At 41.5% G+C, this 27,779-nt stretch overlaps 1 protein-coding gene across 5 annotated transcripts in view; it reads left to right on the top strand.

Annotated features, from left to right (window-relative positions):
• The window catches only part of LOC109429299 (uncharacterized), a 785,311-nt gene that overhangs the window by 92,879 nt on the left and 664,653 nt on the right, over positions 1-27,779 (top strand). For all 5 annotated transcript variants that reach the window (XM_062850599.1, XM_062850602.1, XM_062850601.1 and 2 more), the window contains exon 4: positions 22,834-23,694. In XM_062850599.1, the coding sequence (XP_062706583.1) occupies positions 22,834-23,694 (861 nt within the window). The remainder of the gene's footprint in view (positions 1-22,833; positions 23,695-27,779) is intronic.

Here is a 27,779-nt window from a genome sequence, read left to right as displayed (position 1 = left end):
ATCCTTGTGGTACCCCGTTCTCTGCTCTCCTGCGACTCGACAAACATCCGTTGGCGGCTACCTGGAAGTATCTGTCAGATAGAAAGCTTCGTAAAATGTTTATCATTCGACCAGAGATCTTCCAGTTTAGCAGCGTACGAATGATGCCAGGTCTCCACGTTGTGTCGTACGCTTTTGCAATGTCGAGAGAAACTATTTCTACGTGGTCGTCGTTTTCGAGTTGTAGGAAGGATTCCAAACTGGCTAGATGGCTGTCTACACCTTTGCCTGCTCTGAATGCGTGTTGGCGTGGATCTAGTTTCCCTGTAGTCTCCAGTTCGGTAATGAGACGGCGATTTACCATTCTTTCGAACACTTTGCCAAGGCAACTCAGGAGTGTTATTGGCCTATATCCGTCTGGTTTGCTTCGGTCGGCTTCAGGTTTTGGTATAGGTATAACTGTGCCAATTTTCCATGGTTCCGGGAAGTTTCCTTCTTCCCAGATTCGGTTGTAGAGTTCTAGCAGGGTAATTTTGACGCTGATGGGAAGGCGCTGCAGCATTATGTAGCTTATATTATCGGCTCCCGTTGAAGAGCCTCCTTTGCGATTGAGGGCCCACATTAGTTCTTCCAGAGAGAAGTCGACGTTGTATCGTCTGTACAGATTTGATCGCTGAGGTTTCGACGGAGCACATATGTCTTTCTTGTGCAGCTTTTGGAATTTTTCGGAGTAGTTTGCATTTGAAGATTTCTTTTCATATTCATCTGCCAGTGCTTCTGATATTAGTGGTCCGTCGTTGGTAATTCCGGTCGGCAGAGTCAGCGTGATTGTAGTACTTTTCCGTTTTCCTTGAAGTCTATTGATTTTCTCCCACACTTGCCCGGTTGGGCTGCTTGGGTTAATGCTTTCGACGAATTTTTCCCACGACTTCATCTTAGCTTCTTGTATTGTCCTCCTACATGCTGACCGTGCTTCCTGAAATTGTTTCAGCGCCTCTGTTTTACGTGGATCATCTGTATCCAGTCGTCGAAGTGCTCGTAGGCGTTTGCGTCTTAATTTCACAGCCGATTTTACATCGTCGTTCCACCATATTACGGACTTAGGTCCGTCTTTTCCAGATGTTCTTGGTATGCTTATTTCCGCTGCAGCAATGATCTTGTCTGAGAACTCTTCAGCCGACAAACGTTGTTCCGGGCACAAGCTGGAGCTTGTGAGTTCTTCGAAAAGCGTCCAATTAGCTTTGTCGTAAATCCATTTGGCTCGTTTTCGCGGTTCATCTGAAGTGCTGGGTATACAGACTAATATTGGTAGGTGGTCGCTATCCGAACAATCTGGTAGCGTATGCCAGGTGAATTTTGAGGCCATCGGTGTTGAGCAGATGGATACATCGAGAGCCTGGGAGTTTCCAGTGAAAGGATCAATTCGGGTATGGGACCCGTCGTTGAGCACTAACATATCGTTTTGCACGACAAACTCATGTATTTGATCTCCTCTTTTCTTCGCTTCAGAAGCAGACGAACTTATTCTACTACCCCATGCTGTATGGTGCGCGTTTAGGTCACCTAGAAGAAGTGCAGGCTTAGGGAGCTCTTGCATTAGTTCACCGAAAAGTCTTATAGCTTCCTTATCTTTAGGCGGAAGGTAGATTGAAGCAACTGTTATTTCTACGGGGAAGTATACTCGTATTGCGACTGCTTGAATGTTGCTTTTCAGCTTGAGTTGTTGGTAGGGGGTTCCGTGTTTAACCGCAAGTCCGGCACCTTGTCGACCATGGGTTGAGCACTGGCTGAGTAACAGCTGGTACTTGGATCCGAGAAGATTATCAGATGATCTATGGTTGGCTAGGTTGGTCTCCTGGAGGCATATGACCGTCGGTTCGTACTTTGAGATCAGCAGCTGAAGCTCACTGTGGTGCGAACGTAAGCCACATATGTTCCATTGCATTGCGAACGTCCGTGAACATGTTGGTGTTTTTGTTGTAATGCTTGATGACGATTCCGAAGGACTCCGTTGTGTCGTCGAAACGTTGCTGAAGACTCGATGCCTCTCGACTGGATTCCAGGAGGAATTATGGAATGCAAGGTGCTCGTGACTGACCCCACTCCATTCCCCCCGGACATCCACTCCCGGGTTTGGAAGGGGGGAGGTTACTGCATGCTCTCCCTCCCCTCGTCGAGGACGTCCACCGGGTAGACTAGTAGTACGGGGGGTGGTGATGCTCGTGTACGCATGTTTCAAGTCGGAGCCTGTCAGGGTAGAATTGCTAGGGGAGTTTGACTGGTTTTTGCTTGGAATAAAGGATGAGATACTTGCCGGGGAGAGGGTGTTGCACACGCCGACTGCCGCCAGAGGCTCTTCGGGTAGTCCCGGTACATCCCTGGTCAGGGTCGACGTGTGAGGCCTCGCGCTTGGCGAATCGTGTGTTGCTCTGCTAGATGATGATATACATTTCAGCTGTCTATAGTAGTCGTATGCTTCAGAGTTTGATAGTATTGATGCAGGTAATGCAGCCGAGCTAGAAGTTTGGTGATCAACGGGTTGGAGAAAGACGTCCCGGATAACCGCCCTTGCTAGACTCGCTTCCTTTTTCAGAAGTGAAGGGGGTACTGCACATTCCCCACCTTCAAACCGCATGCCCTTGTGATTGATACTGCTAAGCGTGATAATTGATCGGTATCCTGGTTCGTTGTCCTTGAAGGCGTCGCTGGGGTCGGGTTTTTCTTTGATAGATGGGGATCGGTCTTCCATTCTCGTGTCAGGATGAATTGCGGGATCGATATCAAGAGTGGGGAAGTATTCTTCGGGAGGGTTTTCAGCCATTATTCGTCGACGTCAATTGATGCATGGCATGTCTCAGTCTTTGACGACAATCGCTTTCCCCGAACACAATTTGTGTCGATAGGAGATATTTCATATTGACGTTTTCCACTTCGGCTCCGTGTGCGAACTCCAATAGTAGGATCAGGATCAATGTAGCGATGATCTTTCTTTTTAGTTGGGGGTGGGATGAAATCAGCGTCTTTCCTTGAAGCTCGTGTATTGGCCTGCTGCTTTGATGCAACTTCTGAGGGGTGTGTGGCGGTTGAACTTGTCGTGGCTTGCGATAGGGTATTCACTGCAGGTGGGGATGGGTTATCCGATCGAGGTTTGAGAGCTTTTTTTAAATAGGCTAATTCATTTAAAATTTTGATTTGAAAAAAATTGGTTAACGTTGGCAAACATGAAATTTTGTTCTGTCCAGCTCAAATTTAAACTTTTCTTATTGCTGGCGACCAGAAACCGGAGTTTTGATTGTCTTCGTTCTGGGAGAGGGAATTTTTCGGGCTTTTCGACAGCTGAATGATAGAAATAGAAGGCATAATAATGCATGGTACACAAATTACGTAACGCTAAAACTGACCATTTCAGACCTCATCCCTCCTCCTTGTAACGGTTTTTGTATGGAAACCTGCATTTTTTTTTGTATAGGTTGTAACGCTACGCTACACTCCCCCCTCCCCCTATAGCGTTACGTAATTTGTGTATTTGGTTGGGAAACGTGATATTCTCGGCCTTTGCAGTCTTAAAGAGCAGCGAGAAACGATATTCTCTCTACATCCGACGGTTTCGGTAATATATTTTACCTTTTTCAAGGATTAGAGGTTACGTTCTCTTGTACATGTATAGTAATGCTCTATGTACAAGAGAACGTAACCTCTAATCCTTGAAAAAGGTAAAATATATTACCGAAACCGTCGGATGTAGAGAGAATATCGTTTCTCGCTGCTCTTTAAGACTGCAAAGGCCGAGAATATCACGTTTCCCAGCTAAAGTTCCCACAGTCGAAAGCAACCATTTGTGTATTTGTAATTTGCGAATTGTAATTTTCGATAATCTTCGACAGCTCGTTTGACCACTCTCGTGAAACGGTGTTTATGGAATGGTGTGTATTGTTTTGTATTGGACTTGATTGAATTTTCAACTAACAATACTTACTCAAACAAACATAAAATAGGTAGCAATTGTTCTTCCTCTACAAGTGGTTGGGGAAGCGGTGCCTGTATGATAGGCAAACAGTTTCAAACAATAAACAAATCGCTTTCGCTCTTCGTACATATGTACAACAGATAACCATTTTGCGGTTTAGGGGAAGATGATATAGATAGATGAGATTAGAATTGAACCTTATGAACTCTAAGTTTCCGGGTCATTAATTGGCTCGGTAGCTTAGTTGGTAAAGCACTTGTCAGCGAATAAGGGTCGTGAGTTCAAATCTCACCTGAGCTCTGGATTTTTTCCCAATTTAACCAATAATTTACCCTTCTGTACATATGTACGTTGAGTTTTTTGAAATTCATAAAATAGAAATTATTAAAATTTTTGGTAAAATGTTGTCATGTTTATCAACAATTGCACTAGAGGTAGCCCAACAAATTTGGTTAGAAATGCTAATGCACACGAGAGTTAATCTAAAATTTTCAAAAGCATCAAGTACCTAGACACAACCGACCTTGAACCTAAACCAACTATTATTCCGATATGATCCGGTCGATAACCTTGACAACACATAACAAATCTAACTTTATGCCACTCTACCACCACCCACTTTGGGTACAATGTCGTACCTACCTACATATACGGTGCATTTGATACGGATCCGCGGCGAAAGTCAACACCCCGAGGCCATTATTTGGCACCTGGCATCGTTGCGCGTGGACACATCTTCTTCCGATGTGATGTGTCGAATCCAATTTTGCGCAAAGCTCTGGGAAAAAAGGATTGCCTGACGACAAAGCCATGCTTCTCGATGGGGATTTGTCACACGGCACAGGTGATGAATTGGTTGTCTATTAGGCGAATTTCGAAAAGTAAATTGAATTTACTTTTTGGTGGCTTCTTGAAGAGATAAATTTCAAGTGATGTTTGATGAGATTGGGGATGGGCTGTTCAGAAAGTGATATAACTGTTCGGGAAGGACGTCGAGAGGTACATTCGGTTGCACTTTCCTTAAATTCATCGTATAGAAGGACATTGGACTGTGACTCCATGACCTTCTACAATGTTCTACGCCATTCTGCTGGAAGCCAGAAACCTCAACCAGTCATGGCATCACGCGGTCCCTCACTGCAAGAGAGCTGATTTACCAGATACTTATTGAGGTCATCGCATAACCCGAAAAAACTTTCCCTTCATGCAATCTCTCTTTGCAAAACACAACACTCCTGCTTTGAATTTTCACTGCAACCAAAAATCCACAACGTTAAATGGCCCCAAACTTTCCCTATAAATATTTAATGTGCAACTGCCCGAGTTTGCCGGCTTTAGAGGTAGGGTCTGGGACCATTTGCGCAGGAGCACCTATTTTGGGCACTTGCTGCTATAACTCCGTCAATTTCAAACCGATTGACTTGATTTTTTGTACATGGCTGGATACTGTGCGGATCTGATTGTGTTTCAATAATCAAGTCAATCGGTTCAAAATTGACTGAGCTATAGCAGCAAGTGCCCAAAATAGGTGCTCCTGCCCAAATGGTCCCAGACCCTACCTTGCTCGCAAACGGGAAAATAATGATCAAAGGAGGAAAACTTTTCCGAAAATTTTCACTGCAAACCTGACGAGATGGGTGATGCTTGCATTGCAATATTTGGTACTTTGTAAAGCACAATATTTACGGTTGCATCCATGCCGCTCGCTCGTACAATTTACATTAGGCTGCAAGCTCGATGCAAGCAGTAACTAAATAAATTCAAAAACGACCCAGAATGATATCCGAGCACTGCCAGGACGGATGTGGCACAATTTCCCCGCAAACTTTGAGTTGCTAAACCGTCATGATGCATTTGTTTTTTTTTTCCACCCGGCAGAGTCAGAGAAGTTGGAACCACGCATTTCAAAATGGTCGATGGCTCCACGCGCCCTAAACTGGGTACGGTAAAATGTGGTAATATGTATTAGTCACATTGACCTAAAAAAATCGTCAGAAAAAACATTAGGGGGATTCACTTAACAGCGAAAACCGCTTATTGAAGTTTATTCTGATTAAACGTCGCGATCACCAAGGCAATCTTTGATTATTTCATTCGCATAATCATGAAACATTTCAAATAAGCAGAATATCATGGCTCACGCAGCAATTTTATCTGTTTAGTGATTCCCCCTATTATTTGTTTTTGCATTTCAGCAAGAATTCTTCTATTGGAAATTTGCGTTCTTTGTCTGAGGATTCTCTAATAAACACTTCCGAATGAAAAGGAGATATCGTGTCGAATTGATCGTACTACTTGCTTCAACTTTATGTGCGAAGAGAAAACATCTAGTTTTTGCTAGATTCAGTATATCAGACGTTCTCAAACATTTTGCTATCGCGGCGGGTTTTGGGTTTTTGTTCCAATTTACAAAGTGGATTCCAAATTGTGGAAACAAGCTAGGTACATACTTACGTATTTTCGGCAGTTTTGTTCTCTTCGTCAAGAGGGGTTTTTTGAAACCTAGTAAACTCAAAGTTGGCCTCAAATCCTTGTTGGGAAGCTGAGTTAAGTGCCCGAATTTCAGGCATTCCATTTATTTAGTATAACATCATATTCAAGATAATACTGAATCAACAATATTTCTCCATAATACACGGTTCGTGGCTGCCGCTCTCCATCCTCGGTCGCGCCCAATGCTCGCCAGGTCACGCTCCACCTGGTCCGCCCATCGTGCTCTCTGCGCTCCACGCCTTCTTGTGCCAACCGGATCAGTTGCAAACACCAGCTTTGCAGGGTTGTTGTCCGGCATTCTTGCAACATGCCCTGCCTACCGTATCCTCCCGGCTTTGGCCACCTTCTGGATGCTGGGTTCGCCGTAAAGTGCAGCGAGTTCGTGGTTCATCCTTCTCCGCCACACAACGTTCTCCTGCACACCGCCAAAGATCGTTCTTAGCACGCGTCGCTCGAAAACTCCGAGTGCTTGTAGGTCCTCCTCGAGCATGGTCCATGTCTCGTGCCCGTAGAGGATCACCGGTCTTATTACCGTTTTGTACATGGTTTGTTGGTTTTGTTGGTGCGTGGGTGAATCTTTTTCGACCGCAGTTACTTCTGGAGCCCGTAGTAGGCCCGACATCCGCTGATGATGCGCCTCCGAATTTCACAGCTCACGTTGTTGTCAGCCGTCAGTAAGGATCCGAGGTAGACGAATTCCTCCACCACCTCGAAAGTATCCCCGTCTATCGTAGCATTACTACCCAGACGGATCCGGTCGTTTTCGGTTCCGCCTACCAGCATGTACTTTGTTTTTTAGGCATTCACCACCAGTCCGACCTTTGCTGCTTCGCGTTTCAGGCGGGTGTACAGTTCTGCCACCGTTCCAAATGTTCTAGCGATAATGTCCATGTCGTCCGAAAAGCATACAAATTGACCGGATTTTGTGAAAATCGTTCCCCGGCTGTTGAGCCCGGCTCGTCGCATCACACCTTTCAGAGCGATGTTGAAGAGTAGTCATGAGAGTCCATCACCTTGTCGCAGTCCCCGGCGAGATTCGAATGAACTAGATAGTTCACCCGAAACCCTTACGCAGTTTTGCACACCGTCCATCGTTGCTTCAATCAGTCTAGTCAGCTTCCCAGGAAAGCCATTTTCGTCCATGATTCTCCATAGCTCTGCGCGGTCGATACTGTCGTATGCCACTTTGATGTTGATGAACAGGTGATGCGTTGGGACCAGGTATTCACGGCATTTCTGGAGGATTTACCGTACGGTAAAGATCTGGTCCGTTGTCGACCGGCCGTCGATGAAGCCAGCCTGATAACTTCCCAAGAACTCATTCGTTTTAGGTGACAGACGACGGAAGATTATCTGGGATAGCACTTTGTAGGCAGCATTCAAAATAGTGATCGCCCTGAAGTTCTCACATTCCAAATGGTCGCCTTTTTTGTGAATGGGGCAGATTACCCCTTTCTTCCACTCCTCCGGTAGCTGTTCGGTTTCCCAGATCCTGACTACCAGCCGATGCAGACAGATGGCCAACTTTTCTGGGCTCATCTTGATGAGTTCAGCTGCGATACCCTCCTTACCAGCTGCTTTGTTGGTTTTGAGCTGGTGAATGGCATCCTTACCTTCCTCAGCGTGAGAGTTGGTTCATTTCCGTCCTCCGCTGCACTGGCGTCGTCGTTTCTTCCGTTGCCGTGGGCTCCCGTGCCTACGTTGTCCACGCCGTTCAGGTGCTGATCGAATTGCTGCTTCCACCTTTCGATCACCTCACGTCCGTCCGTCAAGAGGCCTCCGTCTTTATCCCTGCATATTTCGGCTCGCGGCACGAAGCCGTTGCGGGATGTGCAGCTTTACCGCCCTCGCTGCGTTCTTCTCCTGCAAAACCGTTCTGCACTCTTCGTCGAACCATTCGTTCCGTCGATTCCATTCCACGTACCCGATGGTGCTTTCTGCTGCATCGTTGATGGCTGCTTTCACTGTATTCCAGCAGTCCTCTAGAGGGGCCTCATCGAGCTCGCCCTCGTCTGGCAACGCGGCTTCGAGATTCTGCGCGTATGCTGAGGCGACATCCGATTGCTTCAGTCGCTCTAGGTTATACCGTGGCGGTCGCCGGTACCGTACATTGTTGATGACGGAGAGTTTTGGGCGCAGTTTGATCATCACCAGATAGTGGTTTGAGTCGATGTTGGCGCCACGATAGGTTCTGACGTCGATAATGTCGGAGAAGTGCCGTCCGTCAATCAGAACGTGGTCGATTTGAGATTCCGTCTGCTGTGGTGATCTCCAGGTGTAACGATAAGGGAGGCTGTGTTGGAAAAAGGTGCTATGTATGGCCATATTTTTGGAGGCGGTGAAATCAATGAGTCGTAGGCCGTTTTCGTTCGTCTGCTGGTGGGCGCTGAACTTACCAATCGTCGGTCTGAATTCCTCCTCCTGGCCTACCTGAGCGTTTGAATCTCCTAGCGCCTCTGCATATCACCCATCATGATGAAAGCTGTTCCTAGCTCGCGTGTGTTGCCGTAGCTCTGGTAGATGGTATGATTACCTCAAAACGTTCGCACCATGGATCCTGTCCAACATACCTCCTGCAGCGCTACGATGCCGAACCCGCGGTCCTTCAGTAGATCGGCGAGTATGCGGGTGCTCCCAATGAAGTTGAGAGATCGGCAATTCCACGTACCGAGTTTCCAATCGCAAGTCCTTTTTGTTCGCTGGGGTCGTTTCCGTTGGTCTCGGTTCGTATTATTATGTTGCTCATTTTCCGTTACAATGGTTTTTACGGCTGGTTCGTAGGGCCTGACACCAACCCCCTGCTTTCCGGAGGACCATAGTGCACAGTTGAGCTTAGAGTCCTTCCCTCGCACTCGGACGTAGATCAGCCGCCCTTAACATGAGGATCAGACGCTGCTGTGAGCCGCTCTACCTGGAGAACAGACGCTCAGGTTTGCCGAAACAAACCTCCCCTTCCCTGTCAGCCTACGACCAAATTTCCCACCGGGGTTGGTTACCCGATCTTCTCTAAGGTTGCTCATAGTTTCCGGCCGGTGCCGCGAGGAGGTAGGGATAGGAGTTGCTGGGCAGAGGCTAGTGGATCACAATGGGATCTGAATTGCGCAGCATACCCAGCTTTTACCGTGCTAAGTAACAATAAGGTACCTTAATCAATGATTTTTGCTAACTTAATGTAATGATTTAATTACAATGTCAAGAAGTTTAAGGAAAATACTAGGAAAAATAAATAAATGATAAATTTGTATTTTGGAACTAAATCTTCGACCTTCGACTTTTAATATTATAATTTCAGGGCTAATCGTAAATGTGTTTCAAATACTCACACATTTTTGTAAAAATAACAATATGTAATATGTAGTCTATTCGTCCTTTAAAAAAAAGTCCCGAAAATTATTCTTTCAGAGGCAACATCGAATATAAGTTGCTATACACATAAATGACACAAAGAAATAAAAAAACACAAACCCAAACCGTACACTGCGTCAGTGAGCTGCTTCCAACGTGATGCAAAACAAAGATTAATATCTAACTAGGAATAAATACATTCTTCTGCTTCTCTTTGGTGTAGCGTCCCTACTGGGACAAAGCCTGCTGCTCTGTTTATTAACTGAGAGTTTTTTTTCTTCCAATGGCAATTTTAGCTTTCGTATCTCGTCAGTCGACTCTCCACATGTCGATGTTCTACATCTCGATATCTTTCCCTATCTCGATGGTTTGGCCGGTCCCTTCAATCTACATACATTTTACCTTTCTACATGTCGATATCTCCTTATCTCGATATCTCTCCATCTCGATGCAATCTCGATAGTTTTTGTTCTAGATTTTCTCTCCATATGTCGATATGCCCCTTTTTACAGGTTGCTAGATCACGTTTCTTAGGTGCCAAACATTCGCTGAAGGTGAAGTGACACCTGTTTGTTGACGATTTTTCCTAGTTACGAACGATTTTTCAATCTAGTGTGCATTACAAATTGATTCTTGAATTCGATCTCTCCTTATCTCGATGGTCCCTTAAATATCGAGATGTAGAGAGTCAACTGTAGAATATATTCGTCGAGTCAAGTACAAGACACTGAAGACGACCTTACAGTTGAGGTTGAAATACGTATCTGTCAAAGGATGCAAATTCTTAGTGGAATTCAAAGGAACAGTACTTAACCCGATTTTCTTTTTACTTACAGATATTTCCCTAACAAGCCCAGGTTAATCATCATAGAATATATTTTTATTCTTTGGAGATACTCTTTGCTCGAGGGAATTAAGGATATTTACATTACGAAAAGTTTCTAGACGTGGAATCGTACCCGTCACTTCCAGCATGGTCTTTCTGAATACTCACGCGTTTTCCGCTTCGGCTATCTGTGTCCTGTTTTCGATTTAATGCCTAATTTTGTGCAACATTTTCCACAAATGAAAACCTGTGACGTGAAGTGAAGTTGTTCACTGCAACTTACGGTACATTAAATAGAACGAAAACGCCGAATGGAAATGCTTCTGGAAACCTCTTGGCTTCGAATGCCGACGACGATATCAACGAAATATTCCACTCACGCACGCACACGTGATTTGAATAAAATTTAGATATTCATAGAATCAACTTGGCCAGGTTTTGTTGGAGCAACACCAGTAGTACAGTGGAAGCGGAATCGCTCCTCTAAACAGTCCAACACGTTCTGTTCCTAACTACATAGTACCTTTTCCATGGAACAGGGAACGAAAGCAAAGAAAGATGCCGCCACTTTCATTCGAATCGCATACACAAAATAAACGTAATTGATTGAACGCATGGAAACGGTCTTCTAAGACCCGTGAAAAATGTCTATCCGGTCCGTTGCGTTGGTCGTTCGGTGGCGTCTTCCATTGTCGTTAGAATAACTGTGACTTTCCTTCTGACGCCGACCAAAGACCGAGCGTCATGCGGACATTAGATGCATTTCATATGGGTCAATTTAAGTTCTTCAACATGGATGAAGACATGCACGTGGCGGGGCGGTCAAGTTGTTTTATTATGCATTCAACCGTAAAAGAAGTGCCGCTTCCACCGGTTATTGGCGTTTTACAATTCTCACCGCCGATTATAAGTATGGGTCTCGGTATTATGAAATGGTATAAATGAAATTACGACATATCAACAGTTTTAATTGCATAGCAGTTCGAATATATTGCATGTATAAATTATTAGATATTTGAATAAAAAATGTTATAGAAAAAAACTTATCGAAAACGAAAAAACAAAATGGAACAAAAAAAATTGGATAAAAAAAAGAAAAATTGTAACATTTAGTTAAATAACAATTACTACTTTGGCGAGAATAAAAAAAACTGTATTGAACAATAATTATCAAATTGGTGTTAATAAAAATACATATGCTTAAAAGCGTGAGTTGTAATATTTACATTTTCTATTTTCGTATGAATCTCAGGGTGCTATTACACTTTTTGCCCAGACGCCAAATATTGGACCATTTTTGACAGATAAATTTTGGCAGGTTGTTTGGCTCTGTTTGTCCCTATTCGTTTTTCGAGAGTGACAAATATTTTTGTTTGCCAGGTACACCTTGGTCAAAATTTAACTGTCAAAAGTGGTCAAATATTTGGCAGTGGTCAAAGAGTGTCATACTAGCTTCAGAAGCTTCTCGATGCCTCTCAGTTTTCTGCACACAATTCTGAAAACACCCAAAACAGTCACAAAACGCAAGTGCTATCTCCTGATTCAAACCCTACGGCACTCTATCTTCTGCATCAGAAGGAAGTTTAAATGACTCCCGCGGCCTTAAATTTTCCGGCCTTGCTGCATCAACAAAACGGCAAAAAAACTTTTCTGCCCTGGTGGCATCTTCCGTAAGACGCAGATGCCACCTCGGGCGGCTTAATTTTCGCCGCTAAGGCTTGTTCCGGCTGAAGAGACAAGAAGACGAAAACAAGCATGACGACGATGACACTCCGAGCCTTGTTTATTATAGTTACCATCAGTGTTTTGTATCACGATGGGAACAAGAAACCGAGCTGATATGGTTATACATATTGTTTGAAAAGAGAAGATTTTTCAGATGATTGATTGTTTTTTGACATTTTGTTGGTCATTTGACACGTGTGCTCAATGTTGAAATACGCAGTAGGATTCGATGTTGCAATTACAATTTTTCTCATAACTGTCAATTTGTTTCGAGTAAGTTGTCAATTTCTGCGTTAGATGCTATAGATTATGCATATAATGTCGACACATTAAAACAACACCTATTTTGCAAACGTACACGATATTCACAAGATGCGAAGTGAAACAAGACGTAACACTTATGGTACTTTGAATTGGTTTTTTTTAACTTATAAAAATTATTGATTTTTTGATTTTATGCGAAAGAGCACCTTTTTCTGGACCACTATGATTTTTTTTTTAATTTTTTAACTTTATTTTGGAACCTAAAACCAATTTCAAACAGATTTTTTGAAATCACCTTTTGACAGCTAGGCAACTGCTTGACAGCTCCGCCCAGTACAAAATGCGATGAGGGGTGATTCGACAAATCGCTCTCATACAAACTTCAAATTGCTTTTTAAATAGGTTCCCGGGCACCAAAATTCATGAAAATTTGGCTTTCGGCTCAGTTTGGCATGCAGATTCAGCATATGGAATGGAAGGTCCAAAAGGGGGCGTCCATAAATGGCGTAGCTTTTTTAAGCGATTATTTATACCCCCTCCCCCTCGTTTTCGTCACATATTTGGATACCCCCTATTGAATTGTCCAAAAAATGTCTCACGAAACCTAATGCAAGGCTATATGGATTAGCCTGGATTAGCGTGAGAACAAAAGATGTTTACAAAGTTCTTACAGATAGATTAATACGGGAAATCTGAACACAAACCACTACCACACAGGAATTTGGATTGGTCAATAAATGACGTAGCTTGTTAACCCCCCCCCCTCGACAAAATTGTCAAGTCAAAAAGCAAGTAACAAAAAAAATCTCGAAACTTTGTTCTGATTTCAATTTTAACTTGTATGTTTAACGGATATTATGAAAAACCAACAATAGTAAGAAAAAACTGCTGACTGTGGAGCGAATATGGTGTAATGGTTAAAGCACGTGACTATCCACCGAGGACCTGGGATCGAATCACACTCCCGAAAAACTTGCAAAATGTGAGATCTTTCTTCGGCATGGTTCCCGAGATGAACTAGCCTAGGGCTAAAACTCTCGTTAATATAGAAAGAAAAAAAAATACATTATTGCCGACTGCCAGGTTCAGATCGCCAACATCAAGACCATAGGTGCAACCAGAGGAGCACCAAAGCTAATGTCTCAATAAACCACCAATCGTTCTGCCTAATGCCGAAGAACAGGAAGTTGATGCTCCCAATGCAGTTCAATACCATATTAGCCTAGGAGCTCTTTCGAAGTTATTAGCATGCTCACTAATATCAATTTGGTTTCATTTGAGCAAAATTCACCATGACATTTGAAGGACCCTGCAGAAGTTTAAAAGGAGGAGTAAAATTCTTTCACCAGTTCATTCTGGAATTCCTCAACGAAGTTCTTTTGGGATTCCCATTTGTGAGAATGTTCCCTTTTTTAATTCCTCCAGCACTTCCTTCTGGGATTCCTCCAAGAATTTTCTTTGGGATTCCATTTAAGATTTCCACCTTTTAGTATTCCTTCAGGGGTTTCTTCAGAGATCCCTCCAAGAAGTCCTTCCGGAGTTCCTTTTTAGATTCCACCAAAAGTTCCTTCTGAGATTTCTCCGGGAGTTTTTTTTTCTAAAGTTTTTTACTAAAAGTATATCCATCGTTTCCTTCGGGAATTCTTTTAAGATTTTCTTCTCCTCTGTACCACCAGCAGTTTCTTCGGACATCTCTTCAGGGATTTTAACCGGAATTTATTTTGAGATTCCATCAGAACTTCTTTCTTAAAGAAGTCTCTTCAATGTTTCCTTCAGGAGTTCCTTCTTGGTTTCCTTCAGGAATTCACTCAGATATTCATTCCGAGATCTCTGTAGGAAACCCCTCCGACATTCTTTCAAAATGGAGCTGCTTCTGGGATTCCTCCAGGAGTTCTGTTTCGGATTCCTTCAGGAATTCCTACCTGGATTCTTATGTGAGTTTCTTCTGGGATTCCTCGAGGACTTCCTTCTAGGATTTATCCAGGTTTTTTTTTCCAGGACTCCTTCAGAAACTTTTTTCGGCATCTCTCCATCAGGATTTTCTTTCTTAGATTTCACCTGGAGTACAATCTGGATATCTTCCGGGATTCCCCAAAAGTTATTTTCAGGATTCCTTCAGAAATTCCTTCCGGGATTCCTTCAATAACTTCTTCCGTGTTTACTTCAGAAATTGAACCAGAAGTTTCTTCTGAGATTCTACAAATAGCTTCTTTTGAGATTCTTCCAGAAGTTTATTCAAGATTTTTTCCAAAAGTTCCATCTAGAATTGCTCCAGGAACTCCTCACGGGATTTCTTTAGGAATTTCTCTATGATTTCCTTTCAAGATTCCTCCAGGAGTTTCTTCTGGAATTCTTCTCAATTCCTTCAAATCCTTTTGAAATGTTTTCTGAAGCTTTTCTGGGATTCCCAGTAAGGATTCTTGTGAAAATCCTTCTCCTGTTGGGGAAACCTATGAAGAACATTAGCATTAGCATTAGCATTAAGCGAGTCGCACAAATTCGTAGGTGGTACAGTCCTAGACCGCTGTTATGAGGGTTGCCTCCTTCCCGTCCGAACCAAAGCACAAAGATTTGGGACTAATCTCTGACTCTTAGACAAGACTGACACAATCCTCCAATGGTCGAGCACTGTCCTGGCCACGTCCTTGCGACTGCTGAGGAATGGGAAAGGATGGTTAGTTTTGGACACCTATGAAAAATGTAGACAACTCTACGATCTCTCAGGCCTAGGTGTCACGGGAATTTGGGTGTTGTTAGTGGAAGGGTAAACTCCAAAGGAACGTTTGGTTAACCATTGTTAGACTGCTTCGAATCAGTTGTCTGTCCAATTCATCCTGGTTTCCTAGTCATTTTCTTGGCATTTGGCTGAATTACTAGATTCTTCGGTTAATAATCTGAAATATAAAATAATATTAACATCGTACGTCAAATAAGCTACATATTAGTGATACGCTCGCCACAGTTACATATTTTTAAAATATTATTTATATCGTATCATACATTTACCTGAATCCTGCTGAAATAAAATGTTAATTAGCAGTACATTAAAACACAAATACTACAAAATACAAGGAAAAGAGCTTCAAACTTTGATCTTGGAATATTTAAAAATTCGGAAAATATCAAGATCAAAATTTGATTTGGTAGATCTTACACCGCAACGCACCATTCTAAGGTGATCTACCTACGTTACGGGGAAACCTATGAAGAACATCATGAGAAAATGCCTTACAAAGGTGCTAGAGGAGCTCATTAAGAAATTATTGAAATGAGAAATGAGAAATTATTGAAATTGAGAAATTACAAAAAATAGATTATGCAATATATATATATATATCATAACAATACATATATATATATATATATATATATATATATATATATATATATATATGTGTATTGTTTTTTTTATTTACTAGATAATGATACTTAATGCAAGTAAAATTTCTATTAATTACGAAATACTTTTTTTCAATGAGCTTAGTAGAAAGCTACGTAGCATAACATAAACCCCCCTATCGTCACACTTCGTCACAAAATCACAGACCCCCCCTTCCCCCCAAAAAGCTACGTCATTTATGGACGAACCCAAAGCTGGACGGAAATGTCGGCGATGGAAATCGAATAAATGAACAAAGTCAAATTATTATCCAGTTGAAAAAAGTCCAGAACTACGATACACATACGTCTTTCTACTTGCATATGGTTCATTCCACCCCAAGTGCCCGATCGCTTTCAGTCGACCATCACGGATTTGAATCAAATTTGGCTGAAATAGCGCCCCTCGGCCCGTGGCAGCACCCCTCGTTTTTGCCGATATGAAAATAATCCTCTTTTTCTCTTATTTTTATCTTTAAAACTATTACATATACACATTTCTTCGTTTTTTTACAGGAAATCGTTCAACGCATCCAGAAAAATGTTTTTTTTTCGATACAGTGTTGTCAGATATATTTTTCAATTTTTAAACTAAAAATCAATTTTTCGTAAAATACGTATATATTGATTTTAAAATTTTTGATTCCATCGTGTTTATCAGACGTTTTCCGATCGAAAAAGCTTTACTCTTCAAAGCAATTCAGGCCAAACATTTCAATAGGTCCTATCGGCATTTGAGAGGCTCTCTTTCTTCACTTTCTCTTTCAATTATTGCAATGTAACGGTACACTTTTCAGCTACTTTTGCAGTACAAATCAAAAGACGATTGTTTTGACCATCTTTCAACGCAAGGAGACAATCATAATATGTACAAATAAACAGCTGAGATATTAACGAAAGAGAGGGAAACCAAAGAGAGACTCTCTTCTGCAGATAGGACCTTAAGACATGTTTGGCCTAAATTTGCGCCGTTCTCCAGATACCGTCGTTGGGTGTGACAATGGGTCTGGGGGGGGGGGGGGGGGTCAAAACGGAGAAACATAAAATTTGAAATAGCTCATCAACTATCGCTAATTTATATTGAAAACTTTATATTATTTCAAAGAGATGTTTTTACACGTCATGATGCAGAATAAGATGTTGAGCAATAATCTTTTTTTGTTAAATTTGTGACTAAACTTATATGACGAAACTAGCAGTAAATCACCCTGGAAAAATTTCTCCTTCGCAATGTTTCACACGAGCACCTAACCATAAATTTTCTTATAGGTGGTAAGCTGTGAGTATTACCTGGTTGTGGCAACGAAAAAAGCGGGCTGTCAATGCACTTTTTATTTAAAAATTCAATATTTTCGACTCTATGTCTAAATATTAACCCTCGAGCGATCGCGCTGTTGTATTTTGTACAACACGTTGAAAAAATCTCGCTTTTTGTACTCAGCATTAGCGTGGTGCTGACACAGGTAGTCAACCGCGCGAGTTACGGAAGGTTAAGAATGGGGGTGAGATTGGGTCAACCAAGTTATCGAGTGCTCATAACCTTTTAGTTAAGTTTAGATTAGTTCAACTTGTTATCCAGTCCCCATTTGACGTTAAAGTGGTGCCATGATTACCGTATCTTCATAAAAGCACGCTTTTTTTTCGAAAATATGTCGAAGTGTGTTCATACGTTTAGTGCCTAAAATCATTTATAACAATAAACCCATGAGCTTGGACAGCTCCTCTAATCATCATCTAGCATTTAGTGTACTGCAATCCCGAAAGCTAACAAAATAGACTTAATAGCATTCTTCTTCTCCACTCATTTTGGAAATTTTAAGTAAATATCGTGAAACTACCAGATGGTAGTGGGATCCAGGAAATACCGGGGCTATAAAATTTTAACCGATTAACGGTTAACCGGTAACATAGCACAAAGTCGGAAAGCGAACGAACGTCGAATTGTGGCATACGAGATTGCTTATTAATTACATATTTAATTTGAACTTTATGAATTAAGAGTGCCATATATGGATCATTCATAAAATACATAAAAATACTATAGAAAGAAGAACAAGTCTACCGTTGTGCAAGAACTCATATAAAATTTATTAAAAATCCGTTTAAATGTTATTGCGAGAGAGGGTCTAATAATGTGAAATGTTGTGTAACATAATATTTGAACGACCCTCTATCTTGAGATGGAGTGATTTGCTTTGGCAATATAGAGTCCAATGATCATGTACGTAAGAGTTTATAACGGAGGGTTTGGTTAAACATTTCTTATGCAGTATACTAAAAATATCATGTTTTTTTTTTCAATCAATCTTTCAATGCGTCCCTCCCTCATTGTAATCCCTCCTCTCCTCTCATGGAGGTTGAAACTTTAAATGAGGATGATTATGGTGGCTAAAATAACGATACAACATACAAACGTTATTTTATCAAATTTCAACCATTTTTTCGGTTGTATTAGCCCTTTTAGGTGAATTAATCATCTTTTGAAATTACCCAAGTTCGTCATAGTTACAATGGTTGTATTTTGAGTAGTTTTACTAGATATGATCAATAAAATTAACTTATATTCTTAGATAGGCAACTTCGAATACTTTGACCCATTCTCACCCCCTCTAAGGGGTGAGATTGGGTCAATTTTCAATAATTTGTATTTTAGTAAGCAATTCATATAATGTGATACTTTCGTGCTAAACTATCATTACCACATAGAAGAGTATACATACCGAATAAAAAGTTATTCAGACTTCAATTGCATTTGTTATTTAACAAACAATCTTTGAGTATCCTTTTTTGACCCATTCTCACCCCCAACGACGGTATAGTACTTTAAAGTAAATATATCAATTTTTTCCCTATAAGATCCTATGCCTTTTATAAATTTCGCGAATGAGAGACATTCTTCGCGTCTCCAGTTAGCCTAGTGGTTAAGGCTATGGATCGTGAATCCGGAGACGGCGGGTTCGATCCCCGTTCCAGTCAGGTAAATTTTCTCGACTCCCTGGGCATAAGGACTGTATCGGAAATTAACTATAAACGTTCACAATTGCCTAAAAAAAAATCTGTTCGAAATAAACAAAACTTTATTTTTGGAGATACTATATACATCTCTTAAATAAAGAATGGCAGTTCTGATTTTCAAAAAATAATCATTTAACTTGGACTTTTATCTCAAAGATTGCACACATGTTTTTAAAATTTTGGACACCTCCTAAAAATTTCAAATTGCGAATACTGTGGGAAAATATTCAATTTTTTCTCTTATTTTTGCGCAAATATATTCTTCTCCAGAATGCTCATGATATAGGAAAATTATTTTTATCAAGAAAAATTACCTCCGGAGTTTAGGGCAATTTTTAAAAATGAAAAAAGGTCATTTTTCGAGGAACACTTTTTTTATGCGTCTTCAAAAAACGATTACGCAAATAAAAAATAGATAAAGTTGAAAATTTGCATTTTTTCCAATTGGGTATGTAATTAAATCTATTGAAGAGGTAGTTTTTCCAGAGAACGGAATTTTATAACCTCTAAAGATATTTAAAACAGAGCGTCAAAGTTCGACCAAAAAGTAGGTGTTTTTTGGGATAGTCCATATTTTTAATGTTGGAGGTTTTTCTATCCAAAATAAGAATTTTAAAAGTCTGTTTTAGTGATATGTATTGTGTACATAACTGCGAGTAATAATCATTATTTTCCAGATCTTTTTCCGTAGAATTTTTTTTCGCAAAAAATATTTGAAACGTTAAAAAAATTTAAAAATAATGCAGTTTGTACAGATTGTTATTTTGTGTGGTATACTCATAGAACCATATTTTCAATAATACTAAACATTTTCCAAATTTCTTCAAGCTGTTCTAAACTTAACTATATTGTGAAGATTTCATAGAAGAACCGGAATAAAAATACCAACCGTGCGTCGAGATAGAGCATTTTGAATGTTTATAGTCAATTTCCGATACAGTCCTTAGTGTATCATTGTACTTGCCTCACAATGTACAAATTCATGCAATGGCAGGCAAAGAAAGCCCTTCAATTAATAAGAGTGGAAGTGCTCAAGGAACACTAAGTTGAAGCTAGGCAGGCCAAGTCCCAGTGGGGACGTAGAGCCATAAAGAAGAAGAAGAAGACATTCTTCGATGCAATGTAAAGGTGCTTTGATCTGACCTTGATCAAAGTTCATGGAAAATTATGAACTAAAAAAAAATGATAGTGCTGCTAGTTTACTTTTTTTTCATTATACCATCAAACCTAACCTTAAAGTGTTTCATAATGTACTGTAAATGTGTGAGCAATATAAAAAACAGAACATATCTTCTCTATCAAACTTGATATTGACCTTTTCTTGCTTATGTTTTGACAAATAGATCGACATTTCAAACTAAAAATATAACAGATGGCACTTTTTTGTGTGATAGTAAAATCGAATTTTCTCGGCGAAGAACTTGTTCCGGAATATAAAGTAAACATAAAAAGTTGCCTTTTCAAACCATTCTTGATTTCTATTCACTAACTTTTCACAAAACTACTTCGTTTTCTAACAATTAACGTTTTTCGCGGTTTTTCCATACGATTTGACAGTTTGTTCTTGACCACCATGCTTCCGTGAGCTTGAGGTGAGAATTTAAGAAAGTTGACAATCGATGAGTAGCTCAGACGATACATTGAATACAAGCGATGGTGTCGCCATTTGGCTGTCAACTAGATGAAACTAGATGCTATAAAGGTTCTTGTCTGCACTTTTCGCTACTGGCGCCAACTGAGAACAATCAATAAAAATGTAAACAGCCATCATTCTATAGTATGATTTCTGTTCATATTTTTATTTAATGCTTCCAGTTGGCGGCAGCAGCGAAAACTGTAGACAAGAACCCTGATCACCGACGAACCGACGTGACAGCTAGAACAAATAAATTCAAATTTGTTGTCCGCGACGCCATGATGAAAAATAGCCGAACACTATCGCCACCTCTATAACGGCTCGCGATGATTTGATAGCTCGACACCGAACCCCCGTGTGTTCATATAGGAAACGGTTCGCGTCTGCGCTGATTTGACAGAAGCGATCGCTCGCTTCGGTGGTCGACCGTTAAATTTGGGGGGGGGGGACACTTTTGAATCGCCACTGTCACGTCGGTTCGTCGGTGCCCTGATAGCATTAAGTTTCCTTCGTTGCCAGCCTGGCGGCGACACCATCACTTGTATTCACTCCATCGGATGTGGTACTCTTGGTTCTCAACTTTCTCAAATTTTCACCGTTAGCTCATGGACGAATGGCAGTCAAGAACTGTCAAATCGTATGGAAAATCATGTAAAACGTTAATTGTTGGGAAACAGGAGATTTTTGTAAGCAATAAGTGAACTGAAATCGACAATGGTTTGACTAGGCAACTTTTTGTGTTTAGTTCATGTTGCGGAATACTGTGTCTTTGCAGAGAAAATTCGATTTTACTACCACACAAAAAAGATCCATCTGTTATTATTTTTTGTTGGAATGTCGTTCTAATATCAGTTAGGTTTTCGCAGTGCAATGAAAAATAGGAACACAAAAAAATTATAAATTGTTAGAATTTAAGATGTAGCTATTGGGTTCTTCATTTCAACATTATTGTGGGTGGAAGTGTTGCCAAACATGTGATTCTTATTGTAAAAATCTAAATTACCCAAGAGATTTTGTATAAAAAAACGAATAAAAAAATATTTACAAATATTCAACATATTTGACAACACTGCATGAGTATGCACACTTATATTATAATGCCTGTTCGGCTGTTTTTTTCGGATTACCGAAGTTCAGCACAGTTTTACTGAGGCTCGTTTAATGTTTTACTGAACGTTCGGTGAACATTATCTATGATTCGTTAGAGTTTACCGAACGTTCGGTATTGTTTTGCTGAATATTCGGTAATCAGAGCTTTAACCGATAATAGAACAGACTACCCAATTCGTGATTGCTACTCCGTGATCGGCCACCGCAATCGATATTGTACAAAGAACCAATATATGGGGCTTAGGACTAGCTAACCATTCTCCATGTGCGCAGTTCGATAGCTCCTAGCTGTAGTAAGGCCTCGTCCAGGGTTCCAGGGGAGTTTTAGAGGGTCTCAAGGGCGTTTAAGAGGTTTTCAGGGGGTGTCAGAACATCTCTCTCTCTCTCTCTTTCTTGGCATAACGTCCTCATTGGGACATAGCCGGCTTCTCAGCTTAGTGTTCTATGAGCACTTCCACAGTTATTAACTGAGAGCTTCCTCTGCCAATGACCATTTTGCATTCGTATTCGTGTGGCAGGCACGAAGATACTCTATGCCCAAGGAAGTCAAGGAAATTTCCTTTACGAAAAGATCCTGGACCGACCGGGAATCGAACCCGTCACCCTCAGCATGGTCATGCTGAATACCCGTGCGTTTACCGCCTCGGCTATATGGGTGTCAGAACATCTCAGGGGTGTCAGGGGGTCTCATGGGTCTTTCAGGGGGTTCCAGAGGTCTTAACAGCGCTTCAGGGCATCTCAGAGGGTACCTGGGTATTTTAGGGGGCTCCAGCTGGTTTCAGGTGGATAGCTGGAGGTCTTAAGAGTGTTTTAGTAGGTCTCATGAAGTTTCAGGGGATGTCAGTGGGTTTTTGGGGGATCTTTCGGGCGGTTCAGGGTATGAGGGGCTTGAGGCGCCCTGTTCTTCTGTGAAAACTTTCGTGGCGTGTTTGGCCAACTATTTTGTCACTTGTAATAATGAGTTTAAGTGTGCCCGATCATGCAAGCGCTAGCTCTACGAAACACCAAATCCGATATTCTTTATCAGTATTGTTTTTCCTTGTAGAATAATCCACTAACTATTCCCATCGAATTTTCTCCATATTTCATTCACAGTGTACCGCATACCGTTTCCTCGCAACGGGTGGACAAGCTGGCCCTGGAGGAGCGGGAAGCCGGCCAGCGGTTCCTGCAAACGTTGCGGCGCAATCACCGCGACGGCGAGCACGAGAAATCCCCCGGCGAAGCGGTGCCATCGGTCGGGGCCGTTCACTCTGCGGCGAATGGCAACAACGGATCCGGGGTGGCGCCGGTTAGCGCCCGTACGTCGTCGTCCACGACGACGACGGTCAAAGACAAACGTAGCTCGCTGCGGGCCACTTTGGAGCATTTGATTGTGCGCTATTTGCGACGCATCACCAGCAGCGGCGAGGACGAAGAGGATGAGGAAAATGGGGGCTATGAGGCGTCTTCGGTGCGATACCGTCGACAGGTAGCCGACTTCAATGGGACCACCACCGAGGCTGAGAATGCTACGGATGTGGTTGGGGGGAATGAGGGGCCGGATAGCTCGGTGGAGATTACATTGCTCACCAATGACAGCGATAGCAGTGCAAATGGTAGTGTCGGGTTCGGGACTAGTGATTCGAGTGAGATTACGGAAGCTCCTGGGGCAACGGGTGGTGGAAGTAGTGCTCTCGCTGTGGAAAGTGTCAACGGGGGGTCATTCGTCGGGAGCACTACGGCAGCGTTAAGTGTTGATGGGAAGAGTTCTAAATTAATGGATGACGGTGGTGAACGACGACCCGCGGGTGGTGTTGGTGGAAAGGGGGGTACACGTAAGCACAAAGCCAAAAAGAAGCAGGAATGTACCAGCATTCGTAAACGGATTGCTCAGCTGGATCGATTCGAGTTGGAGAAATCGATGCGGAACGATACATTCCGGGAGTACAACATTCGGAGCGCGCTCAACTACAGGTATGTGTCATTCATGGTTAATTTGTGAGCTAAAACGTGGGATAGGGGTGTGGTGGGTTTCTCAGATACCCGAGCTGAAAGAAATAAGTATAGGATTCTGAATAAGTAGTTTCAATGTAATCTACCGGATTTCCTGAGGGAATTCCGGGAAGTACTTGTAAGTACCGTAATCCGGGTTAGAATTGATAATATTTATTGGAGCTTCCTTAATGGTTATTGTATACGTGACATGATTTATATTTTTAATAAAGCTACTGGTTCTCTTAGTTATTGCACACCATGTTTTAACAATCGATTAGCATAAACTTTTAAATTTCATTGATTTGTGGTAGTATTGATCACCAAAGTAAAGTAAAGTTGTTAAAGTAAATATTGTTCGTTTGTTTTGTAAGTACACTTTGGTAATTTTTTAATCGAGTTTTTATAGCATTTCTCAAGTGGAAATTCTTTGACTATTTCATTGTACAATCTTTTTTTTTCTATTTGATATGAAAATTTTCTAAAAAATAATAATTAGTATCTATTTAAAATCAATAATAAATGCTTCGGATTTCGGAAAAGCAGCTGGTAAGGTTGGTATTGCATCTAAACTCATCAAGATGGGCCCGGAAAAGTTGGCCACCTGTCTGCATCGGCTGATAGTCAGGATCTGGGAACCCGAACAGCTACCGGAGAAGTGGAAGGAAGGGGCATGCCACAAAAGTTCAGCCTATTGGACGCAGTGGCTTAATTTCCCCAACAGGGGAGGACAAAAAGGGAGGGGTAATCTGCCCCATTCACAAAAAAGGCGACCATTTGGAATGTGAGAACTTCAGGGCGATCACCATTTTGAATGCCGCCTACAAAGTGCTATCCCAGATCATCTTCCGTCGTCTTTCGCCTAAAGTAAATGAGTTCGTGGGAAGTTACCAAGCTGGTTTCATCGACGGCCGGTCGACAACGGACCAGATCTTCACCGTACGGCAAATCATCCAGAAATGCCGTGAATGTCAGGTCCCAACGCATCACCTGTTCATCGACTTCAAAGCGACATACGACAGTATCGACCGCACAGAGCTATGGAAAATTATGGACGAGAACAGCTTTCCCGGGAAGCTGACTAGACTGACAAGAGCAACGATGGACGGTGTGCAGAACAGCGTAAGGATTTCGGGTGAACTATACAGTTCATTCGAATCTCGACGGGGACTACGACGACTACGACAAGGTGATGGACTTTCCTGCCTACTATTCAACATCGCCCTGGAAGGTGTGATGCGACGAGCCGAGCTCAACAGCCGGGGTACGATCTTCACGAAATCCAGCCAATTTGTCGGTTTTGCGGATGACATGGATATTATTGCTAGAACATTTGGAACGGTGGCAGAACAGTACACCCGCCTGATACGTGAAGCAGCAAAGGTCGGACTGGTGGTGAATGCGGCTAAGACCCTGAGCAAAGTCTGATAGCAAATTGATAACTAATTTTGATGTTTTGATATTGCAAATTTTAAGAACTCAAGTTGTTGCCGTTTTAATCGCTTTAACGGTTGAAACATCAAAAATGAGAGCAGGAAAATGTTCCTGTGACTGCAAATTGAAAACCATTCGTGCTATCGATGATAGCAAATTGATAACTGTTTCTGTTATCAGCGCAAGAAAATTAAAAAATCGTTAAATGTAGAATTTTTCGGTTGATATCAAATCCTAAATGCAGTAATACAATTGCACTTATGATATATCCCTAGAATTACTTTACATAGTTCACTAAAAGATTTAAAAACTATTGTAACGCTAAATATTTACATTAATTTAAAATGACAGCAAACCGAAAGCAAAATTTGAAATCAAATTAAGTAAAGATAAAATGATATCAAAATGTGATATCAATTTGTTACTGAATACAAATCATGTTTTCAATTTGCTGTAATTTTGCTGTTGGTCTTTGTTCGGGACAAAGTACATGCTGGTAGGTGGGACTGAGCGAGACAGGACAAGCCTTGGCAGCAATGTTACGATAGACGGGGATACTTTCGAGGTGGTAGAAGAATTCGTCTACCTCGGTTCCTTGCTAACGGCTGACAATAACGTGAGCTGTGAAATGCGAAGGCGCATCATCGGTGGAAGTCGTGCCTACTATGGGCTCCAGAAGAAACTGCGGTCAAAAAAGATTCACCCCCGCACCAAATGTACCATGTACAAGACGTTGATAAGACCGGTGGTTCTCTACGGACACGAGACTTAGACGATGCTCGAGGAGGACCTGCAAGCACTCGGAGTTTTCGAGCGACGGGTGCTAAGGACGATCTTCGGCGGCGTGCAGGAGAACGGTGTGTGGCAGAGAAGGATGAACCACGAGCTAGCTGCACTTTACGGCGAACCCAGCATCCAGAAAGTGGCCAAAGCCGGAAGGATACGATGGGCAGGGCATGTTGCAAGAATGCCGGACAACAACCCTGCAAAGTTGGTGTTTGCTAACCATCCGGTTGGTACAAGAAGGCGTGGAGCGCAGAGAGCACGATGGGCGGACCAGGTGGAGCGTGATCTGGCGAGTGTTGGGCGTGACCGAGGATGGAGAGCTGCAGCTGCAAATCGAGTATTATGGCGGCAAATCGTTGATTCAGTATTATCATGAATTTGATGTTAACTAAATAAATGAAATGAAGGAGGTCATTGTCATACAGGATCTCTATTTTTTTGTTAAAATATTCATTGGTTACGTATATGGGATACCTTATAATTGTTAACAATTTCAAAATAAAATCATGTTTTCCTCTAATTTTCAGAACAAAATTAACTAAGATAAAAACTTTCAAACACATGGAAACCATGAAGAAATATGTACTCTTTAATGCGCCCATGTTTGAAAAATATTTTAAAAATAATTTCAAATGTTTAGGAAACAAAAACTAAAAAAGGTGTTTAAGATAAAGTAATAAAAAACTTAACACTGTTTGAACATTTTTCAAAACATTTTTTTTGTGGATGAAAGCATGTGAACCTACCTTTATGATAGGTACAAATACTAAGTACTTAAAAACAATTTTATGCTCAAAACATAATATTTTCTAAAAATTATCATTTGTCAAATAATTCAATTTTCAGAAAATGTCTCTTAATTTATAAGTTAATATTTTTTTCGTTCTTGTCCGACGAACCAACGAACTCCTGAAGACCTTATCCAGCCATAAAAGTACTATTTTGAAAATAAAATTTGATTGTATGTGATTGAAAGCAATTGAAAGAAAATTATATCCTTAAAAAACGGCCTCTGGCGCGTGGACGATTTCGACATCCATAAGTTCAACGTTATATTTCCAAAGCTATGTGCATGAAATCAGGATATGTTCCTTTGCCATTATCAGATTAGTGGCTCTACTATACTATCCAATAGATACATGCAAGGTTAATCAGTTCGAAGTAGGGGAACGATTACTTTGAAAACTGGTCATACTGTATATCCTAGCTTGATCATCTTCCAGTGGTACGTCAAGTGGTTATTAGCATGGGACAGAAAAGGACATTTCACTCTTGTACTTTTTGATTTCAATTTTGGCCCCATGCCAACCGTGCAAAATTTACTATAGGGAACTATAGGGAAAATCACTTTTAAAAAATCGCCACAGGTTGCCCCGTAACTCCTAAAATTAAATCGATGAATGATTTCTGTTGGAAATTCTACGAAGGAACCAACCCTTCGAAGACCGCAAAGCGATTTATGCATGTGGAAAAAGTTATTGACTGAAAACTGAATAGCATGACAACGCTGTTTATATTTTCCCATATAAACCGTGTCCCACGCTAGTAGTCATGCAGTCAACTAAGAGATCTGATATTTTTTAGCTCTACCTATGCAGCGAGCATTACTCGGCATTTCTGGACGAACATTTGAAAAGGGCCTATCTGCTTTTTGTAAACAAACATGTTTCTGTCTCTGTAGGGCCCATCTGCATCCACCCACGCACATCAACACCCTTAACAGATAGCTTGAAGAACACTCTTTCTGATAAGGGTGTTGATGTGCGTGGGTGGATGCAGATGGGCCCTACAGAGACAGAAACATGTTTGTTTACAAAAAGCAGATAGGCCCTTTTCAAATGTTCGTC

Source organism: Aedes albopictus, chromosome 2 (genome assembly GCF_035046485.1).
Source record: "Aedes albopictus strain Foshan chromosome 2, AalbF5, whole genome shotgun sequence".
In the NCBI taxonomy this organism is placed as follows: domain Eukaryota; kingdom Metazoa; phylum Arthropoda; class Insecta; order Diptera; family Culicidae; genus Aedes; species Aedes albopictus.
Note: the sequence above shows the minus strand (reverse complement) of the source record. Positions and strands in the feature narration are given on the sequence as shown.